At 37.1% G+C, this 20,900-nt stretch overlaps 1 protein-coding gene across 2 annotated transcripts in view; it reads left to right on the forward strand.

Moving 5' to 3' along the window:
* The first annotated feature begins 928 nt into the window (after window positions 1-928).
* ADSS2 (adenylosuccinate synthase 2) overlaps window positions 929-20,900 on the forward strand; it is a 45,032-nt gene continuing 25,060 nt past the window's right edge. For both annotated transcript variants that reach the window (XM_007182446.2, XM_007182445.2), the window contains exons 1-2: window positions 929-1,235; window positions 20,143-20,245. In XM_007182446.2, coding sequence (XP_007182508.1) covers window positions 1,053-1,235; window positions 20,143-20,245 — 286 coding nt within the window. In that variant the 5' untranslated portion in view covers window positions 929-1,052. The remainder of the gene's footprint in view (window positions 1,236-20,142; window positions 20,246-20,900) is intronic.

A 20,900-nucleotide genomic window follows, 5' to 3' on the forward strand; every position in this document is an offset into this window, starting at 1 on the left:
GACTCCACTTAAAATGAGCTTAATTTATTTTCACAGTATACTTGGGAATCTAGCGACAACTGAAACACTAAACACTACAGAAAGGACTTGGGCTCTGGACTCAGACCATCTAGGTACCAATTCAGCCCTCACTAGAGGAAGTTTACTAACTTTTAAACCCTGTAAAATAAGGATAAGATAGTTTTACCTACCTCATATGGTTGTGGGAATTAAAAGTGCATTATAGTATTCGGCATATATTGTATGACATGGGCAATTCATTCCTTCTCTCTGAACTTCTGTTACTAATATGTAATATGAGAAGGTATAGGACTCTACGTGTTCTCTAGATTTACAGGCCTAATGTCCTCTACATTACTGCTTTACTTTTGAGTTTGCCTTTTTGATGCCTGTTCCCATCTCTGTTCTTACTTCCAGAACTTTACTTTCCAAATTCTAAATCTATAGTACGTTTCAATTTCATCCCATTTGTATTTTGAAATTGCACCCTTTGTATTTTGTACACGCTATCTCATCCCTTAATAAAAACAAATTAAAAATTATTTAAATATGAACATTTTCAGAGACTGAAACGTGCAGATGGCAGACACCAAATCACCGGTATACGTCGCTTCCGCCAGAGCGCTGCCGGGAGTTGTAGTCTGACGCACAGGCGCACACCTCCCCGCCTCTCCAGTTTGAAAAGCGGGAGGAAGGGCGGGTGGGCGGGGCGTTGAGGCTGAAGCGCGCTCGAAGCCCCGCCCCCGCCCCTTTCCGCTCGCCCGGTTCGCCCTGGAGGGGCGCGCCCGGCCGTGGAGGGGGCGTGGCCTTTTCCTGGGGGGCGGTGCTGCCGAGGCCGGCGTCCTCCGGGAGGTCCTGGTTCCCCCCGACAAGAGGGCGGCGGGAGCGTGGGGCGGGCCTGGCGGGAGGGTGGCGACCCGGCAGGCGGGGCGGGGGCGGGCTGGCTCTGGCTCCTTCTTCCTCCGCATGTGGCTGGCGGCCGCAGAGCAGTTCAGTTCGAGCACTCCCGGCCGCCCGCGTCCCCTTCGGGCTCTCCTCGCGTCTCTGGAGCCATGGCGTTCGCAGAGACCAACCCGGCGGCATCCTCCTTGCCCAACGGCGACTGCGGCCGCCCCAGGGCGCGGCCCGGAGGGAACCGGGTGACGGTGGTGCTCGGCGCGCAGTGGGGCGACGAAGGCAAGGGGAAGGTGGTGGATCTGCTGGCGCAGGACGCAGACATCGTGTGCCGCTGCCAGGTGAGGCGGCCGGGCTCTGATGGGAAGCCGGCCCCTGAGCTCGGGCCCAGAACTCGCATCCACCGTCCAAAATAAGGTGTCACCTTGAGGTTCTTTCCTCTTATTATGAGCTGCGGCGACGTGGAGAAATGGCGGGAGGTCGGAGACCCCTGCCCTGGGGCCTTGGGCTGAGGGCTCGGGGTGGCTCAGGAGGAAGATGAGGCTTGACGGGGAGCCTTTGAGATGCGCGATGCCTGGGGAGTTGCAGTTTTCGGTCTGGGGACCAGTGCTCAAACCCAGGACTGAGGCCGGGGTGGAGGTGGGCTACTGTTCGAATTTGAGGAGCTACCGCCCGAGGCCTGCTGGCGACTCTGGGCGGAGATCCTACGGGGCCGCAAAACCTTCCCCATCATCACCCATCCGCTCAGGGAGACCAAGTGGGCCGAAACGCCCTGAAATCCAGACTCACCACTCCCCCACCTGCAGGCCCTGAGCTTGCAGAGCTTTGCCTCCTCCGGGCCACTTTGTTGACATGAGAACCCACCTCCGGGGCTTAGGGCTGTTTGATGACTGTTTAGTGGCCCCGGTGTTTTTACTCTGTACCCGGTATACTAAGGGGAGATTAGTTTTACATGTTGGTCCCAGAGGTGGGAATCCCACCCAGCTCTTTTACGATTGAGGCAAGTGAAATACACGAGTGTCAAATCTAGTATTTAGAAATATTTACAGTGTTACGCTCACATCTAGACTGAACTTTCGGGAAATGGAATGGTAAGGTACTTCCTACCGGGAGACACGTGGTTTTCAATGTAAGCTTTCTTCCTATTTGTCGTTTGCTTTGAAGCAGACTAGAGGCTAGGCCTTTGTAAAGGCTCTTAGATGACTATTACCAATTTCAAAATTCGAAATAGTTGAGCAATAACCACTTTCAAAACGAATGGTAGTGTAATATCTGATGTTAACTACTGTCTGTTTAGGTTGCAAGAATGTTTCTTCTTCATGAACTTACCTGGCACAATATAATGATGCTGTGTACGTTCTAACAAGTTCATAGGCCCACTTGGTTGGAAGTTTTCTACCTAAAATTGAGTACCATTTGAGCATGCAGAAAAGGTAATCATAGGCACATCAAAAGTTAAATAAAAATCTTGTTTTTTGCATGCAGAAATCCATCCTGCCCATTCCTTGGTTAAGACAGCTGTTGCACCAGTTGCCTCTTAGTATTACCACTAGCACCACCACCACCACCACCACCACCTCCCTTCTAGCCTTCTATTCCTCCACCCCTCTGGCAACACACATACCTTACTTAATAACACCCCTAAAGGGGTTGCCTCACACTGCCTTAGGAGCTGCTCCAGAAGGCTGGCCTTCACCTTCCTTTTGTCTTAAAATCAGATCTGGCTGTGCTGTGGGGAAAGAAGTATGAAAATACCTAACTCTTTCTGGGTAGGAGGGGAGAGGCTGAGACCTGTTTATTTACTTCGCTGTCATTTCTGACATCTTCCTTACACAGAAATAGTAGTACTTGGGTTCAGCTACATTATGGCTTGTAAGAAGGTTTTGGGAATGTGACCATTCTACCTTTATTCTGAAAGATCCTCAGTTTTAACATCCCTTTGAAATGAGTAGAATTAGTTTGTTGATTGGAGAAGGTGCTACTGTGTTACTGTAAAAAGTAGTCTTGAAGGAGCTCATGGACCAATCTGATCTGATGCCCTTGGAAAGTCTAGAGAGAAGTGACTGAGAAGGAGCCAAGTTTGGCTTTAAAATGTTAGCTGAAGATAGAGAAGAAACATATGAGCAGACTTGTTAGGCAGACTTTACTCACCTGGAAAGTTTTGACTTACTACCTTCCTTATATAATTTAAAAAGTGTTGTATTCTTCTAGTGCCTTTTAAGAGCTCATCATTAGAAGGATTCTTATGTCTTGTTAGTGCAGGCAGATAAGTAATGAATAGACTTAAGAATATCCCTTGTGATTGACCTTGGTAACTTTATATCATCTGGTCAGTCCTAGCAAGCTGACATCTACTTACTGAAGTTCTCCTGACTTATAAAATTGATGGTTATGGAATGTTGAAATTCTTAATAAATATGTATAGAGAGCTGGGAAAAGTCAACTTTAGGAAAGACATTTTGAGCTTGAATTGCCATGTTTGATGATTCAAATTTTGTGTATTATTGAAAATAATATGCACTTTGTTAGAGTTTAAGCAGTATATTTTTGTCATATTTATGCCATAATCTCAAATTTTATACAGTCTTTCTCCAGAAGTGGTATACACATAATGTATCTCTAATGGAATCATAAAATAAGGAATTTTTTCCAATAAAAATACAGTTTTTTTAAAAAGAAAAGCTGACACTGCATTTAACTATATATTTTAATATATAAAATGCCTTTTTGGAAGGAATATATGCAAAGCTAGTGGCATTTTCATCATCATAGCACTTAAGACCTGTATTTTAGATTCAAGATTTATAGGAAGTTACTTATAACTTGTTAGATACACTAGATCCTTAAATAAGTGTGTAGGACTTGCATGAAAGGATGACTTAATTTTAAATCGATAGGTCTTTTAAGAAAAAGAGAAGAAGAATTAAGTATAGGACCAATTCCTGGCACAGTTCATTCTCCAACAATCACATAATGAATACCTACAGGGGACCACTTAGCCCCAGAGTTAAAAGCTGAAAAAGGCAGGGCTTGTGCCCACAGGGAGCTTATAGTCTAGTGGACAACTGTTTCTTAAACAAGTATTTCCCAGGGTGGGGATAGAGATGGGTACTAGTACAGGTTTTTCAAAGGGTTAAAGTATGGGAATAGGAAGGCTCCTTCCTGGCAACACAAAAATAGTTTTATTAGGAGAATATTACTTTTTTTTTCTCCCCAAATACTCTTAAAATAATCTATTATTCTTTATTTTCTTTATTTTGCTGAGTAGAAACTACAGAGATTTTAACTATTGTACTTTATACCAGACCTTAAGCATGGGCTTATTTATTGTTCTGGAGAAAGTAAAGCTTAGTAGTCTTAGCTACAACTACAGGCATGAAGTTGCCTGTCATCAGGAATAGCTAGAAGAGTATTTCTTTGTGTTTTTTCCCCCAGGGCTTTAAAGTTAATATAAAGAGAAAATATTAACTAAAATTAATTATAAAGGGAAAGTATATCCTGTCACTTGCTATATAAAGTTGGCCATAAAAGTAAACACAATGAAAAAAAATGTTAATTTCTAGCTAGATGCTGGTATTTGCTGAAGGCTCTGAAACCAGCTATTAGCAAGTGATAAAGAAATGTAAAAGACATACCAGCCGCAACTGAGACGTTCTCCTTGAAATAATCAGAAAGGTTGAAAGATAATTTAAAAGAGAATAATTTCAGTGTTTTTTAATGCCTTGACCTTATACAGCTAAAATTATCTTCTAAACCACTTTCCATAATTTTGAAGATGGTGGAGAATTAGCATTTAAGGTAAGCCATTCTTCCAGTTTTATAACAGTTGCTATTTCTGTGTCTCCTATCAGGATTGTTTTTTATATGTAGTATTTCCCAAGTGCCTACATAAATGTATACCAGTGTGTGGTGTACTTGGTTAACTCCTGCTTTCTCGGATTACTGTGTTTTCCCTACTAGAATGTACGTTTTCTCAAAAAGAGGACTTGTTCCTTTTTTGTTTTCTTCCATAGCACCCAGTACTGTGTGAGGCAGAGAGGAAGTAAATACTCAACAAATAATTATTGGGTGACCTGGATCACCCTTAGAAATTTCTGTGAATTCAGTAGTTTAGCCCTTTCCTGAATTATTTTAACATACCCCTGGACAATTTAATTGACTATTGGCATGAGTTTAACGTGGAATCCCCAACTTTCCTTGGATTAACATTTGTTAAGTAGTATTTTTAGCTAGTATTTTTTACGTTGTACTGTTATGTTCAAAGGCTTTACTAGTTTACTTTAGACTTATTTCTTGTATCTATGAGAAAATAGATAACTGATAATTGTATCATTTTTGTGTATTTCCTCAGCAAATTTCAGTTGAATGCCCTGTGATTCTAGTAAATAGTTTTTCCTTGTTGAGGACAGTAGATCTCAAAGTTTGGTCAATGAGGATGTCCCAAGTTGTTCACTATTTAAACTTATTGTATTAGTGTATATAATATACCATTATCACTATTTTTGAGGTATATATTTTTAAATTATATGAGGTTGTCTCAGTATCAGATCAATATTATTCTGTTTCTTTAATTTTGGTGAGAACGGGTGAGTTAGTTCGGTAGTTTTAAGTATCTCTAGGAAAAACTTTTGCCTAGAACAAATCTAGAGTGAACTGGTAAATTGATAATATAGTTAATAGCTTACTTACTGTAACTGAATACAAATCTACTTATAGTATCTTTTGGGGACTAGGTCAGATTTTGACACCAAAGATTAATGTGGTTGAGCTACATACCAATAAGTGAAGACTGGTGATATTAGAATACTTTTATCTAACGTCAAAGGGATATTGAGGTATTCAGTATTGTCTGGGGAAAGCAATTGAAAAGAACAGTAAGTATGTATAGCACAGGGAACTATACTCAATATTTTGTAATAACCTATAAGGGGAAAAGAATCTGAAAAAAATATATATGTATGGGACTTCCCCTGTGGCACAGTGGTTAAGAATCCGCCTGCCAATGCAGGGGACCCAGGTTCGATCCCTGGTCTGGGAAGATCCTACATGCCACGGAGCAACTAAGTCTGTGTGCCACAACTACTGAGCCTGCGCTCTAGAGCCCATGAGCCACAACTACTGAGCCCGCATGCCTAGAGCCCGTGATCCGCGACAAGAGAAGCCACCGCAATGAGAAGCCCGCGTACCGCACCGAAGAGTAGCCCCGGCTCGCCGCAACTAGGCAGAGCCCGTGTGCAGCAATGAAGACACAACGCAGCCAAAAATAAATAAATAAATATTTATTAAAAAATATACATATGTATGTATAACTGAATCACTTTGCTGTACACCTGAAACTAACACAACATTGTAAATCAACTATACTTCAGTCAAGAAAGAAAGAAAGAAAGAACAGTAAATAGAGGACAGTTCCCATGGCTACTCTGGCTCCAAGATGGAATGGTTCTTTACATTGGACCAACTTTTAATTATATTTAATTCAATATAATAAAATTCCGTTTTAAAAAAAAGAGGTCCCATGAAATTTTTTAAAATGGGATTTTTGTATCAAGCTTTTAAAAACCCTTTTAAAGGAAGAATTTTATTCATGAGAGAAAACTTTTTTGACTTGAAATCTGCAGTTCAATTTCAATGTGTTTTAAGAAAATACTTCCATAAATGTAATGATTAAGTGAATTTTTATCAAGCATTTACAGAGAGCTGCACAACATTATTGGTTTATGCATTTTTTGCTTGCATGTCTGATCTTCCTGACTATGACCCTGGTCATCTCTGACCGTTGTTTAGTTAAGTGTGTATATTAGAGTTTGGTACCTAGAGTCTAGAGCTTCTTAATTAGGAAACTGAGATCCTCCAAGGTAATGCCTCGTTCCATTTTCGTTGTGAGAAGTTGTTTTATAATGGTAATTTAAGGTACAAAATACAAGGTACTTGAGATTTTTGTCATTTGTGTGACATTTATCTGTGTATGAAACTGGAAGGTAACCATAATACTGTAAGGTAAAGCAGATACCGTAAGCCTTTAAGAGATAACTGAGCAGTATACTTGGGTGTCTTTGCTAAAAAGAAATTCAGATACCCTGTATATGTTTTCCTATCTAGTGTGTCTGGTTACTGTTGAATAGTTTAATTTGATCAACTTACTGCTAGTAACTTAAACCTGCTCTACTTTGAAATCATAAGCTAATTGCAATTATATGAATGTTTTTATAAAAGAACAGTCATCCTTGTTTATAATTGCTTTATTGCTGTGGATTGATATGTTTTAGTTTTGGCAAATAGTGAAATGTTTCATCAGGAAAGGGACACAGGCCTTTCAGTGTTTACCAAGAAAAACAGCACAGGTAGTAAGCACCGACTCAAAAGATTGTTAGGTTTCTAAGAAGCTTGAAGACTAGGTAGGAAGTGGGAACACTTTTTTGATTGCTGGAATAGTTCAAAGGCATGGGGTCTTCGACATTGCTGTGCTCTGCTGTAATCCATAGTGTTTACTCCGACTTCTTGATTGATGTTCATTTTGAGCTCTGTGATTACTGTACAGTGTTCATGTATTCAGAGCAAAAAGAACAAAGAGAAGACACATACTATTTTAGAGGCCTAAGTGGCCTGAGAAATGCCTCTTGGCTATGTGCATGAGCTTGTTAGCCCACAACACTATTGCTAAAAAGAGACATCATTGTTTCGGGTTGTAACACTGACTGCCTTCATCTCCTCTCCCAGCAGAAACTCACTTAGTTGCGAGAGTGATTTTGGGAAGAGGAAGACCTAGGAGCAAACTAAGAAGTTAAGACTCAGGAGTCACTTTTGCAGACTAATGTCATTTTGTTCCTGTCTAAATTTTTTTTTTTAAATCTCTCCTGGACCTTCTTAATTGGAAACTTACACATATCAACATTTCCTGATCCAAACTTTTATTCTAGAGTTGGGCTTGACAGCCTCTGGTTCTGAGGAGTGGTGGAAAGAAACTTTAAAACATTTGTCTCCTGACTTTCTTAAGTTTAAAATTAAATTGGGGGGGAAAAAAGTACACATGGAAACAATATAAAAGAATTAAATACTATTATTTTGAAATATACTGTCTAAAACCCCAAGAAATAAACAAACCAGTGGAGCCCAAAAGTGGCTTCATATTGTGTGGCAAGTCTCTGAGGAAAAACATAAGTCTGTAATGCCTTATATGATATTTAAGAGAACAGTTACAAAATAACTAAATACTAAATAATATTATATCATCCCTGTATCCTGCAGTACCATGTTTTAGAGGTTCTTGACAGCATAAATATTAAAATTTAGAAGTTAATCATTTTTTTAATTGAAGTATAGTTGATTTACAATTAGTTTCAGGTGTACACAAGTTAATCATTTTATATTCAGTTATTACTAGCACAAGATGTGAACTTAGAGAGCCAGCTGTATACATACCATGTTGCAATGAGTTTGTTTTGTGAATCATTTGGATTCTTTGTCTGCAAGCAAGGGAAAGAGATTGTGTTAAGCAAAATGCCAGTATGTTTAAAGGAAGACCAAGATGCCTAAACCTTAGAGTGGCCTGAGACAAAGGCAGACAGCTCCTGGGATCTCAACAGCCAGAACTGGCAGCCTTTCTCTTTAGGATGCTCCCTTAGGTGATAGCCATCTCTGACTTTGAAAATCAAATTCCCGAGAGGAGCTTGATTGGCTCAAGCTTGGATCAGGTTTCCCTGTCTGGATCAATTACTGTGGACAGAGGGGATGATTACTATGATTTACAAAGTAAGGGGTGAGGGAGAAGGGAAGCAGAGGGACTGAACATACAAAAGGTATAGCTGACCTACAGTTAATTTCATATGGGAAAATTAAGAAATGAGGAAACATTAATTCAGGGTGATTCTCATTTGTAAACTGTTTTCTAATATCACTGTAGACCGCTAGTGCTTTTCTAGAGGGAAGAATGTTTGGTGTTAAATAGGTTTTTATTATTTTAACTGTAATTAAAATAATGAGAGTTAGCTGTATTGGTTTTTAAAAACTAAAAGTACATACAAGAAACTTTGCTCTTCATCTTTGAGAACACAGAATTTTAGTTCTGCTCCCCCCGCCCCCATCATAATGTTCTAATTTATTTCAATGAGATACAGTTTTTTCCTGGTCATTAGGAAGCTTATTTAATATTTACATTCAATCTTAATGTAAGAATAATGGTCAAAGAAAATAGGTAAAATAAACACCAAATTAGGGGATGTTTTTGTGATTGTGGTGAGTGCTGATTGGATGACTGGATATCTTTTTTTTTGATATATTCTTTACTTGAGTACTATTAATTTGCATTTATTCTTTTTTGGGAGGCAGTAGAATGGCTTTATTTTCTCAGACTTGTAGAGTTTTGTTTTCTAAAATTAATCAGTCCATATCAAATGAGTACTAACAATGTCATAGAACTTTATTGGTCACTGCGGGGGGAGCGAAGAAGTAGTGAGCCCTTGTACTTAAAGATCGTCTCACATCTATCCCCACTGAATTTTACATTTGTTCTTGTTATTTAATATAAGAAAAAATATCATATAAGGCATTATAAACTTCGGTTTTTCCTCAAAGAGACTTCCCACACACTATGCAGCCACTTTTGGGCTCCACTGGTTGGTTTGTTTCTTGGGGTTTTAGATGGGACATTTTAAAATTAAAAATGTTCAAAAATTAAGACATCTGAGATTCATTAAGAAATATTTTCTCTATTGATAATAACTGATCTGGAAAACAGCATTAATTACTATTCCACAGCTCCTTGTTTGTATAACAATTAATTGAACATATTTGTTTTTTTAGTTAAGTAGTATAAAATATACAACTATGATAATTAGAGATATTTGTTAAATGCTGCATGAATGAGTGGGATCATAAGTGTTATGGGAATTTACCAAAGCAGCAAGAGGTTATGTATAGCAATAGTTATGTATAACTATTAATATGTGATTAATATTAATTAATATTAATATGTGATTAGTATCTGGGAGGATAGTTTACTAAATTTGCTTCGGGGAGTCTGTTAAAAGTATCAGTAGAAATAGGGATATATTTATCTCCCATCATTTATCTGGCCTTCCCAGTGCTACTTAGGAGAATTGTTAAGCATAATTAAACAGATACGTCCTTGCTACTTATCTTGGTACATACTACATAGAGTTGCCCATGTGAGAAGCATTCCATCACAAATGTGGGAGCCTGCAGTTCAGAGTACAGTTGACCCTCCATATCCCTGGGGTCTGCATCCAAGGATTCAATCAACCATCAGTCGAAAATATTTGAAAAAAAATTCCAGAAACTTCCATAAAGCAAAATTTGAATTTGCCATGCTGGCAACTATTTACATAGCATTTACGTTGTATTAGGTATTATAAGTAATCTAGAGATGATTTAAAGTATACTTGAGGATGCACGTAGGTTGTATGCAAGTACTACGCTACTTTATACAAGGGATTTAAACATTTGTGGATTTTGGTATCTGTGGGAGTCCTGGAACCAATCTCCTGTGGATATGGAGGGAGGACTGTATCTGCCCTTGTCACTTCGTAGTGGGTATTGGTGGTTGGGTGAGGCTGGCAGTGGTGGTCCTATTGAAACTTCTTTGTTTTGCTATCTGCTAATAACATGTGACCTTTCCATGGACCTGTGTTTCAGGACAATTTCCTGAGCTCCCAAGAAGAATTTTGTATATTCCACACAATTTATAAGTATTTTAGGTTAGCATCCAAGTAGGCACTTCAAATTTGAAGCTTCATCTGGGGCTTTTGGTGAAATGACCCTATACTCAAACTTATTTTATATATGTAGATTTAATTTGTCAAGAAATTCCTTGTGAGTAGCTCCTTCTCCGTTCACCTCAGGACTCTTTTCTGCACGGTGAGTGTTTCAAGATTAGAAGCTATTATACCCCAACTCCCTCTTAGGGCACTAGTGACTGAATATACTAATAAGCACTTACATTTTCTCCCCTAACTCCTTAATAGGAAAATTTTAAGGTTATTCTTGGGTTTATTTAACCATATTTTCCTACTCAGTCAAACAATTTCAATGGGATTTAAACCATATGGTAATTCTTAATAAGGCATTGGTTATTGAAAAATCTTGGTTAATGTTTGAGTGAGCAAGCTGTTCACTAAAGTGTGATTTCAAGCCTTCTGCAGCTGAACTTTTCCAGCCTGAACCACCACCTGTATGTAAACTTGGAAGAACTCAAAGAATTAAAGCAATTTATTGCCCTCAAGTCATTTATCACCAATCACAACCACCTGCCTCAAACAAACAAACATATCAGCCACTATCTTTCCATCATTACTTCCTGTCTTGGTAAGATATTATCTAAGAGAGTAGTAGGCTTTGTTACACACAAGAACAACCGAGTTAATAATTATTTCACCAAATGATTAGTATATCTGTAAAAATAACTTTGTGTAAAGGAGACTTACTTTAAAGGTCTACATCAAAATTACAGAGTAGATTGTTTTTTATATTAAGCAAATGATGGATTAAAAAGAAAACTGGTTCTGCTTAAATAATAATGCTTTATTGGTTGTCTCAAAAGTCATCAATACTATTAACAGTTTAATACAAATTCATTAAATTTAGTGTTTTATAACAATTTAGAGTAAATAGTTATAATAACAAATTAACACTTTCCTAGGATTTGAGGAAATTTTAGTGACCTTCATACTCTGAAAAGATTTTTCCTGAAAAGTTGGGGGACGTTTCCTAAATCATAAAAAGCTGTGATAAAAGGACTAATATTGGTATGAGGGATAGAGTAAAAGGAAAACCGTAAAAACCAAGTAAGAATTGTCCTGTGGGTTATTTAAAAAAGACTTTAAGTTAAGATCAATATATTCTTTTTTTTTTTAATATATTCTTTTGTTATGTAATATATGTTTTAAGATTCTGTCAGGATTGGTGATAAACTTGCCAAGTGTGAAATAATAGTAAAGTGTGTACCAGGAAGTGTATTGTGACATCGTTAATAATGACAAAAGGTTGGAAACAATCTGAATGCCTTTCTTTGGGACCAGTTTAATAAATTATGTGTCCATATAAAAAGGAATGTAGTGCATCTGTTGAAAGAGATGTTCTGTTTACAAGGTTATGGAATGAGCTCCAAGATATGTTAAGTAAAAAAGCAAGCTGCCCAGGTGTGTATCTTTGCTACCATTTGTATAGGTGGAATAAAACAATGTATAAATATGTGTTTGTATATGCAAAATTACTTAGGGAAGGACACAAAAAGCTGGTGGTAACAGCAGCCTTGTACCAGGGAAGGGGAGGGTGGAGTATGGGAAGGACTTCACTTTTTATTGTGCATCCTTCTGTGCCTTTTGTATCATATGCAGATGTTGCCTACAAAAAATAAATAGTAAAAAATATTCACCTGTTGCCTTGATGGTATCAAGTGAAGGAGGTATTGCTTAACACTACCACTTCTGTCTTTCCTGTGTCTTGTCATCTACCTGTTATCTTGTGGACTATAGGCCACCACCACCAAGTCTTTTTTTTTAATTTACGCGACATACACTAGTCTTTAAGCAAGGAATTCTTTGCTCTGTACAGTGCAAAACACAGTGTAAATAAGTGTTTGCTTTCTTTTTTTTTTTTTTTTTTCCACACACACACACTGTATTTTATTTTTACAAGAGATAAATAGACTGACACCAAGCATTGTACATGGATGACCACAACAAAAACAACAATGATTGCAATTACCAAACATGAAACACACTTATACTATGTCATAATATTGACATTCAGTCCAGTAATCCTCCACTGTAACAGCTCCTTTACTTTGCCGTGAAAATTGATTTGTATATTCTTTGCCTCTGAGTCCTTGTGGGATTTTTTTTTTTTTTTAATTCAGACAGAAAGTCACAAAAATTATACTCATCCTCATCAGTTCACTCAGTCCCATGTAATTAATTTCTTTTTTTTCATCTTGATCTTTTGTTAGCACTTTTATGAGTTCATCAGTTTTTCATTAGAGTTCTGAAAATGCTTATTCATTCAGTTCAGCAGTACAGTCAGTTACCAGAAACCTGTACTTGTCAGAGTCTTTTCCATGAATTTCTTGAAGATGAAACCCTTTTATAGGAACATATTTGCAAAATCATCAGAGTACACCCAGAACTGTCTGTAAATGACAAAAGACTTAAAAATGACCATGGTTAAAGATTTGATGAAAGTTCATAATAATGCAGTTGACAAGAAAATTAGTTATTTCTGAGATATACATTTTAAAGTAATAACTAGGATTATTACTTATAACATTATACCAGAACATATAAGATTTTTAGACGTTTCCTGTAATGTCTGAAACATTTATATTAACATATTTCCATACAAATACAAATATAAGATTTTTAGAAATTTCATGTAATGTCTGAAACATTTATATTAACATATTTCCATACATATTTCCATACAAATACAAATATAAGATTTTTAGAAATTTCATGTAATGTCTGAAACATTTATATTAACATATTTCCATACAAATACAAATATAAGATTTTTAGAAATTTCATGTAATGTCTGAAACATTTATATTAACATATTTCCATACATATTTCCATACAAATACAAATATAAGATTTTTAGAAATTTCATGTAATGTCTGAAACATTTATATTAATATATTTCCATACAAATAACCCAATGAAAGTTTAGTATTAGTTGTTTTGTTTGTTTTTTTATACTGCAGGTTCTTATTAGGCATCAGTTTTATACACATCAGTGTATACATGTCAATCCCAATCGCCCAATTCAGCACACCACCATCCCCACCTCATCGCAGTTTTCCCCCCTTGGTGTCCATATGTCCATTCTCTACATCTGTGTCTCAACTTCTGCCCTGCAAACTGGCTCATCTGTACCATTTTTCTAGGTTCCACATACATGCATTAATATACGATATTTGTTTTTCTCTTTCTGACTTACTTCACTCTGTATGACAGTCTCTAGATCCATCCACTTCTCAACAAATGACTCAATTTCGTTCCTTTTTATGGCTGAGTAATATTCCATTGTATATATGTACCACAACTTCTTTATCCATTCATCTGTTGATGGGCATTTAGGTTGCTTCCATGACCTGGCTATTGTAAATAGTGCTGCAATGAACATTCGGGTGCACATGTCTTTTTGAATTACGGTTTTCTCTGGGTATATGCCCAGTAGTGGGATTGCTGGGTCATATGGTAATTTTATTTTTAGTTTTTTAAGGAACCTCCATATTGTTCTCCATAGTGGCTGTATCAATTTACATTCCCACCAACAGTGCAAGAGGGTTCCCTTTTCTCCACACCCTCTCCAGCATTTGTTGTTTGTAGATTTTCTGATGATGCCCATTCTAACAGGAGTGAGGTGATACCTCATTGTAGTTTTGATTTGCATTTCTCTAATAATTAGTGATGTTGAGCATCTTTTCATGTGCTTCGTGGCCGTCTGTATGTCTTCTTTGGAGAAATTTCTATTTAGGTCTTCTGCCCATTTTTGGATTGGGGTGTTTGTTTCTTTGATATTGAGCTGAATGAGCTGTTTATATATTTTGGAGATTAATCCTTTGTCCATTGATTCATTTGCAAATATTTTCTCCCATTCTGAGGGTTGTCTTTTCGTCTTGTTTATGGTTTCCTTTGCTGTGCAAAAGCTTTGAAGTTTCATTAGGTCCCACTTGTTTATTTTTGTTTTTATTTCCATTACTCTAGGAGGTGGATCGAAAAAGATCTTGCTGTGATTTATGTCAAAGAGTGTTCTTCCTATGTTTTCCTCTAAGAGTTTTATAGTGGCCAGTCTTATATTTAGGTCTCTAATCCATTTTGAGTTTATTTTTGTGTATGGTGTTAGGGAGTATTCTAATTTCATTCTTTTACATGTGGCTGTCCAGTTTTCCCAGCACCACTTATTGAAGAGACTGTCTTTTCTCCATTGTATATCTTTGCCTCCTTTGTCATAGATTAGTTGACCATAGGTGCGTGGGTTAATCTCTGGGCTTTCTATCTTGTTCCATTGACCTATGTTTCTGTTTTTGTGCCAGTACCATATTGTCTTGATTACTGTAGCTTTGTAGTATAGTCTGAAGTCAGGGAGTCTGATTCCTCCAGCTCCATTTTTTTGCCTCAAGACTGCTTTGGCTATTCGGGGTCTTTTGTGTCTCCATACAAATTTTAAGATGATTTGTTCTAGCTCCGTAAAAAATGCCATTGGTAATTTGATAGGGATTGCATTGAATCTGTAGATTGCTTTGGGTAGTATACTCATTTTCACAATGTTGATTCTTCCAATCCAAGAACATGGTATATCTCTCCATCTGTTGGTATCATCTTTAATTTCTTTCATCAGTGTCTTATAGTTTTCTGCATACAGGTCTTTTGTCTCCCTAGGTAGGTTTATTCCTAGGTATTTTATTCTTTTTGTTGCAATGGTAAATGGGAGTGTTTCCTTAATTTCTCTTTCAGATTTTTCATCATTAGTGTATAGGAATGCAAGAGATTTCTGTGCATTAATTTTGTAACCTGCAACTTTACCATATTCATTAATTAGCTCTAGCAGTTTTCTGGTGGCAGTTTTAGGATTCTCTATGTATAGTATCATGTCATCCGCAAACAGTGACAGTTTTACTTCTTCTTTTCCAATTTGTATTCCTTTTATTTCTTTTTCTTCTCTGATTGCCGTGGCTAGGACTTCCAGAACTATGTTGAATAATAGTGGTGAGAGTGGACATCCTTGTCTCGTTCCTGATCTTAGAGGAAATGCTTTCAGTTTTTCACCATTGAGAATGATGTTTGCTGTGGGTTTGTCATATATGGCCTTTATTATGTTGAGGTAGGTTCCCTCTATGCCCACTTTCTGGAGAGTTTTTATCATAAATGGGTGTTGAATTTTGTCAAAAGCTTTTTCTGCATCTATTGAGATGATCATACGGTTTTTATTCTTCAATTTGTTAATATGGTGTATCACATTGATTGATTTGCGTATATTGAAGAATCCTTGCATCCCTGGGATAAATCCCACTTGATCGTGGTGTATGATCCTTTTAATGTGTTGTTGGATTCTGTTTGCTAGTATTGTGTTGAAGATTTTTGCATCTATATTCATCAGTGATATTGGTCTGTAATTTTCTTTTTTTGTAGTGTCTTTGTCTGGTTTTGGTATCAGGATGATGGTGGCCTCATAGAATGAGTTTGGGAGTGTTCCTTCCTCTGCAATTTTTTGGAAGAGTTTGAGAAGGATGGGTGTTAGCTCTTCTCTAAATGTTTGATAGAATTCACCTGTGAAGCCATCTGGTCCTGGACTTTTGTTTGTTGGAAGATTTTTAATCACAGTTTCAATTTCATTACTTGTGATTGGTCTGTTGATATTTTCTGTTTCTTCCTGATTCAGTCTTGGAAGGTTATACCTTTCTAAGAATTTGTCCATTTCTTCCAGGTTGTCCATTTTATTGGCATAAAGTTGCTTGTAGTAGTCTCTTAGGATGTTTTGTATTTCTGCGGTGTCTGTTGTAACTTCTCCTTTTTCATTTCTGATTTTATTGATTTGAGTCCTCTCCCTCTTTTTCTTGATGAGTCTGGCTAATGGCTTATCAATTTTGTTTATCTTCTCAAAGAACCAGCTTTTAGTTTTATTGATCTTTGCTATTGTTTTCTTTGTTTCTATTTCATTTATTTCTGCTCTGATCTTTATGATTTCTTTCCTTCTGCTAACTTTGGGTTTTGTTTGTTCTTCTTTCTCTAGTTTCTTTAGGTGTAAGGTTAGATTGTTTACTTGAGATTTTTCTTGTTTCTTTAGGTAGGCTTGTATAGCTATAAACTTCCCTCTTAGAACCGCTTTTGCTGCATCCCATAGGTTTTGGGTCGTCGTGTTTTCATTGTCATTTGTCTCTAGGTATTTTTTTATTTCCTGTTTGATTTCTTCAGTGATCTCTTGGTTATTTAGTAACGTATTGTTTAGCCTCCATGTGTTTGTCTTTTTTACGTTTTTTTCCCTGTAATTCATTTCTAACCTCATAGCGTTGTGGTCAGAAAAGATGCTTGATATGATTTCAATTTTCTTAAATTTACTGAGGCTTGATTTGTGACCCAAGATGTGATCTATCCTGGAGAATGTTCCGTGTGCACTTGAGAAGAACGTGTAATCTGCCGTTTTTGGATGGAATGTTCTATATATATCAATTAAATCTATCTGGTCTATTGTGTCATTTAAAGCTTCTGTTTCCTTATTTATTTTCATTTTGGATGATCTGTCCATTGGTGTAAGTGAGGTGTTAAAGTCCCCCACTATTATTGTGTTACTGTCGATTTCCTCTTTTATAGCTGTTAGCAGTTGCCTTATGTATTGAGGTGCTCCTATGTTGGGTGCATATATATTTATAATTGTTATATCTTCTTCTTGGATTGATCCCTGGATCATTATGTAGTGTCCTTCCTTGTCTCTTGTAACATTCTTTATTTTAAAGTCTATTTTATCTGATATGAGTATAGCTACTCCAGCTTTCTTTTGATTTCCATTTGCATGGAATATCTTTTTCCATCCCCTCACTTTCAGTCTGTATGTGTCCCTAGGTCTGAAGTGGGTCTCTTGTAGACAGCATATATATGGGTCTTGTTTTTGTATCCATTCAGCCAGTCTATGTCTTTTGGTTGGGGCATTTAATCCATTCACGTTTAAGGTAATTATCGATATGAATGTTCCTATGACCATTTTCTTAATTGTTTTGGGTTTGTTTTTGTAGGTCCTTTTCTTCTCTTGTGTTTCCCACTTAGAGAAGTTCCTTTAGCATTTGTTGTAGAGCTGGTTTGGTGGTGCTGAATTCTCTTAGCTTTTGCTTGTCTGTAAAGCTTTTGATTTCTCCATCAACTCTAAATGAGATCCTTGCTGGGTAGAGTAATCTTGGTTGTAGGTTCTTCCCTTTCATCACTTTAAGTATATCATGCCACTCCCTTCTGGCTTGCAGAGTTTCTGCTGAGAAATCAGCTGTTAACCTTATGGGAGTTCCCTTGTATGTTATTTGTCGTTTTTCCCTTGCTGCTTTCAGTAATTTTTCTTTGTCTTTAATTTTTGCCACTTTGATTACTATGTGTCTCGGCGTGTTTCTCCTTGGGTTTATTCTGTATGGGACTCTCTGCGCTTCCTGGACTTGGGTGGCTATTTCCTTTCCCATGTTAGGGAAGTTTTCGACTATAATCTCTTCAAATATTTTCTCTGGTCCTTTCTCTCTCTCTTCTCCTTCTGGGACCCCTATAATGCGAATGTTGTTGCGTTTAATGTTGTCCCAGAGGTCTCTTAGGCTGTCTTCATTTCTTTTTATTCTTTTTTCTTTAGTCTGTTCCGCAGCAGTGAATTCCACCATTCTGTCTTCCAGGTCACTTATCCGTTCTTCTGCCTCAGTTATTCTGCTATTGATTCCTTCTAGTGTAGTTTTCATTTCAGTTATTGTATTGGTCATCTCTGTTTGTTTGTTCTTTAATTCTTCTAGGTCTTTGTTAATCATTTCTTGCATCTTCTCAATCTTTGCCTCCATTCTTATTCCGAGGTCCTGGATCATCTTCACTATCATTATTCTGAATTCTTTTTCTGGAAGGTTGCCTATCTCCACTTCATTTAGTTGTTTTTCTGGGGTTTTTTCTTGTTCCTTCATCTGGTACATAGCCCTCTGCCTTTTCATCTTCTCTGTCTTTCTGTAACTGTGGTTTTTGGTCCACAGGCTGCAGGATTGTAGTTTTTCTTGCTTCTGTTGTCTGCCCTCTGGTGGTTGAGGCTATCTAAGAGGCTTGATGGGAGGCTCTGGTCAGTGTTTGCTTTCTTGAAGATTTTTTTGCAGGACCTATTTTTCTGGCATTTTTGTGAATTCATGATGATGATGGTAAAAGTAAGTAAAATACATTTGTCAAATAGCCTTGCGATCAAGTTGAACTAGTCATCCTCAGGAGATATCGTTTTGATTGTTTTTTTTTTTTTAAATGTCCCACAAAGATGTTGTTAAAGCTTTTACTTGTTCAGATATATTCCTAGTTTGCTGTTTATTTTAAAATTTTTGCTAGTATTGTGTAGAAGTTTAAACATAATCAAATTGTGTCTTTTCCCCATGCTTTTTAAACTTAGAAATTAGAAATATTATCTGGTCACCTAATATTCAGTCTCCTTTGTACCTAATTTTTATAATTCAACTTCACATTTTGTTTCATAGAGTGGAAGTTTCACCATGGGTTTATGCTGTGATTCTCAGCTTTAGAGGTTCCTTGACCCAGTGTATTACTTTAGCCAGAGATGAGCAGATTCAAGAAATCGGTCACTAACCAAACTCACGAAACTGATTTTAAAATTTAAAAATTATTCTCCAGGATAACCAGTATTTGAGGGATTTACCTGGGAGATATCCTAGTTGATAAGTCCATGTAAGAATAATAATTTTAGGTCATACAGTTGCTTGACACACTCTTAGGACAATGAGAATTATATGAATATTTATATCAAGTTAGGGTAACTGGATAGATTTTTCTATTTTAAGGATTTTTTTAAGATAAATATCATGGAAAATTAATTAGATTGCTACACGTTCTACATAGTGCCGGAAACAGAATAACAAACTAATTGTTCCCTGTACTTTGTTCGCTTTTTTCTCTCTTTTAAAAAGGGATATGGGACTTCCCTGTTTGGCGCAGTGGTTAAGAATCTGCCTGCCAATTCAGGGGACACAGGTTCGAGCCCTGGTCTGGGAAGATCCCACATTCCATGGAGCAACTAAGCCTGTGCGCCACAAGTACCAAGCCTGCGCTCCAGAGCCCACAAGCCACAATTACTGAGCCCATGTGCCACAACTACTGAAGCCCGTGCACCTAGAGCCCATGCTCCGCAACAAGAGAAGCCACCGCAATGAGAAGCTTGTGCACCCCAACAAAGAGCAGTCCCTGCTCGCCGCAACTAGAGAAAGCCCGCATGCAGCAATGAAGACCCAACCCAGCCAAAAATAAAATAAAATAAAAAGGGATATGTCTTCCTATCTTCCAGAAACCTGAACTCTCCAATTTCCAGATCCTGTTAGGAATAACCATTCAAGTAGGGAGAGGAGAGGGGATAGACAAACTATTGTAAAGCCTGTAAAGAATAAGTATTCATGGCAAATACTTGGGTTGCCTTATTGACATTTTAGCAGGAGATCATTAATTCACTTTGGAAGGAGATATATTACTTGTCATATTTATTGTCAGGTTCATTTTTCCCAATCTTGTATTTCAGGGAGGAAATAATGCTGGCCATACAGTTGTTGTAGATTCTGTGGAGTATGATTTTCATCTTTTACCTAGTGGAATAATTAATCCTAATGTTACTGCATTCATTGGTAAGTATATAAACTGAACTTAGGGACTTTCTTCCCCCAATTGATAATAGTGTTTATTTTTCATAATCTAAACTTATTTAATCTCTAATCAAATGATTCATTGATTGCTTATTAATCTTGACAGTGGTACCTTCTGCATATACCTAACTTTGGCTGTTTTACAACTCTTTTAGATCATTTAGCACTAATACTTTTTTGGAATGATTACTTTGCATTTATTTCTGATCATTGGCAATCTTAATTGTATAACAGTGTTAGATCATCAAATCAGTTTTCCAAACACTATGAAGCATATTAAGAAATACAAGAGGTCTGTGTTTCATGGATTGATTCTGAACGCTTATAACATAAGATGCAATCTGATATTTTCTCTTCTAGTCCTTTATTTTTAAAAATGCTCATCACAACCCAATAAATTGATTTTATGGCCACTAATAGGTTTGAGTCCCCAATTTGAAAGACTGTGATCTGGTTCAATTTGCCTAAAACTATATAACTAGTTTCTTTCAAAATAATAGTTTCACTTTGTTTCAAAGAAATTTCAAATTATATTGAGTGTAGTTTTGTGTTTTATATTCTGTGTATTATGTTCTATTATGTATTTACATTATACTACCATTTAAAACTTGGAATCATTTCTGTGGTAACTCCCTGA

This window comes from Balaenoptera acutorostrata, chromosome 1 (genome assembly GCF_949987535.1).
Source record: "Balaenoptera acutorostrata chromosome 1, mBalAcu1.1, whole genome shotgun sequence".
Taxonomy (NCBI): domain Eukaryota; kingdom Metazoa; phylum Chordata; class Mammalia; order Artiodactyla; family Balaenopteridae; genus Balaenoptera; species Balaenoptera acutorostrata.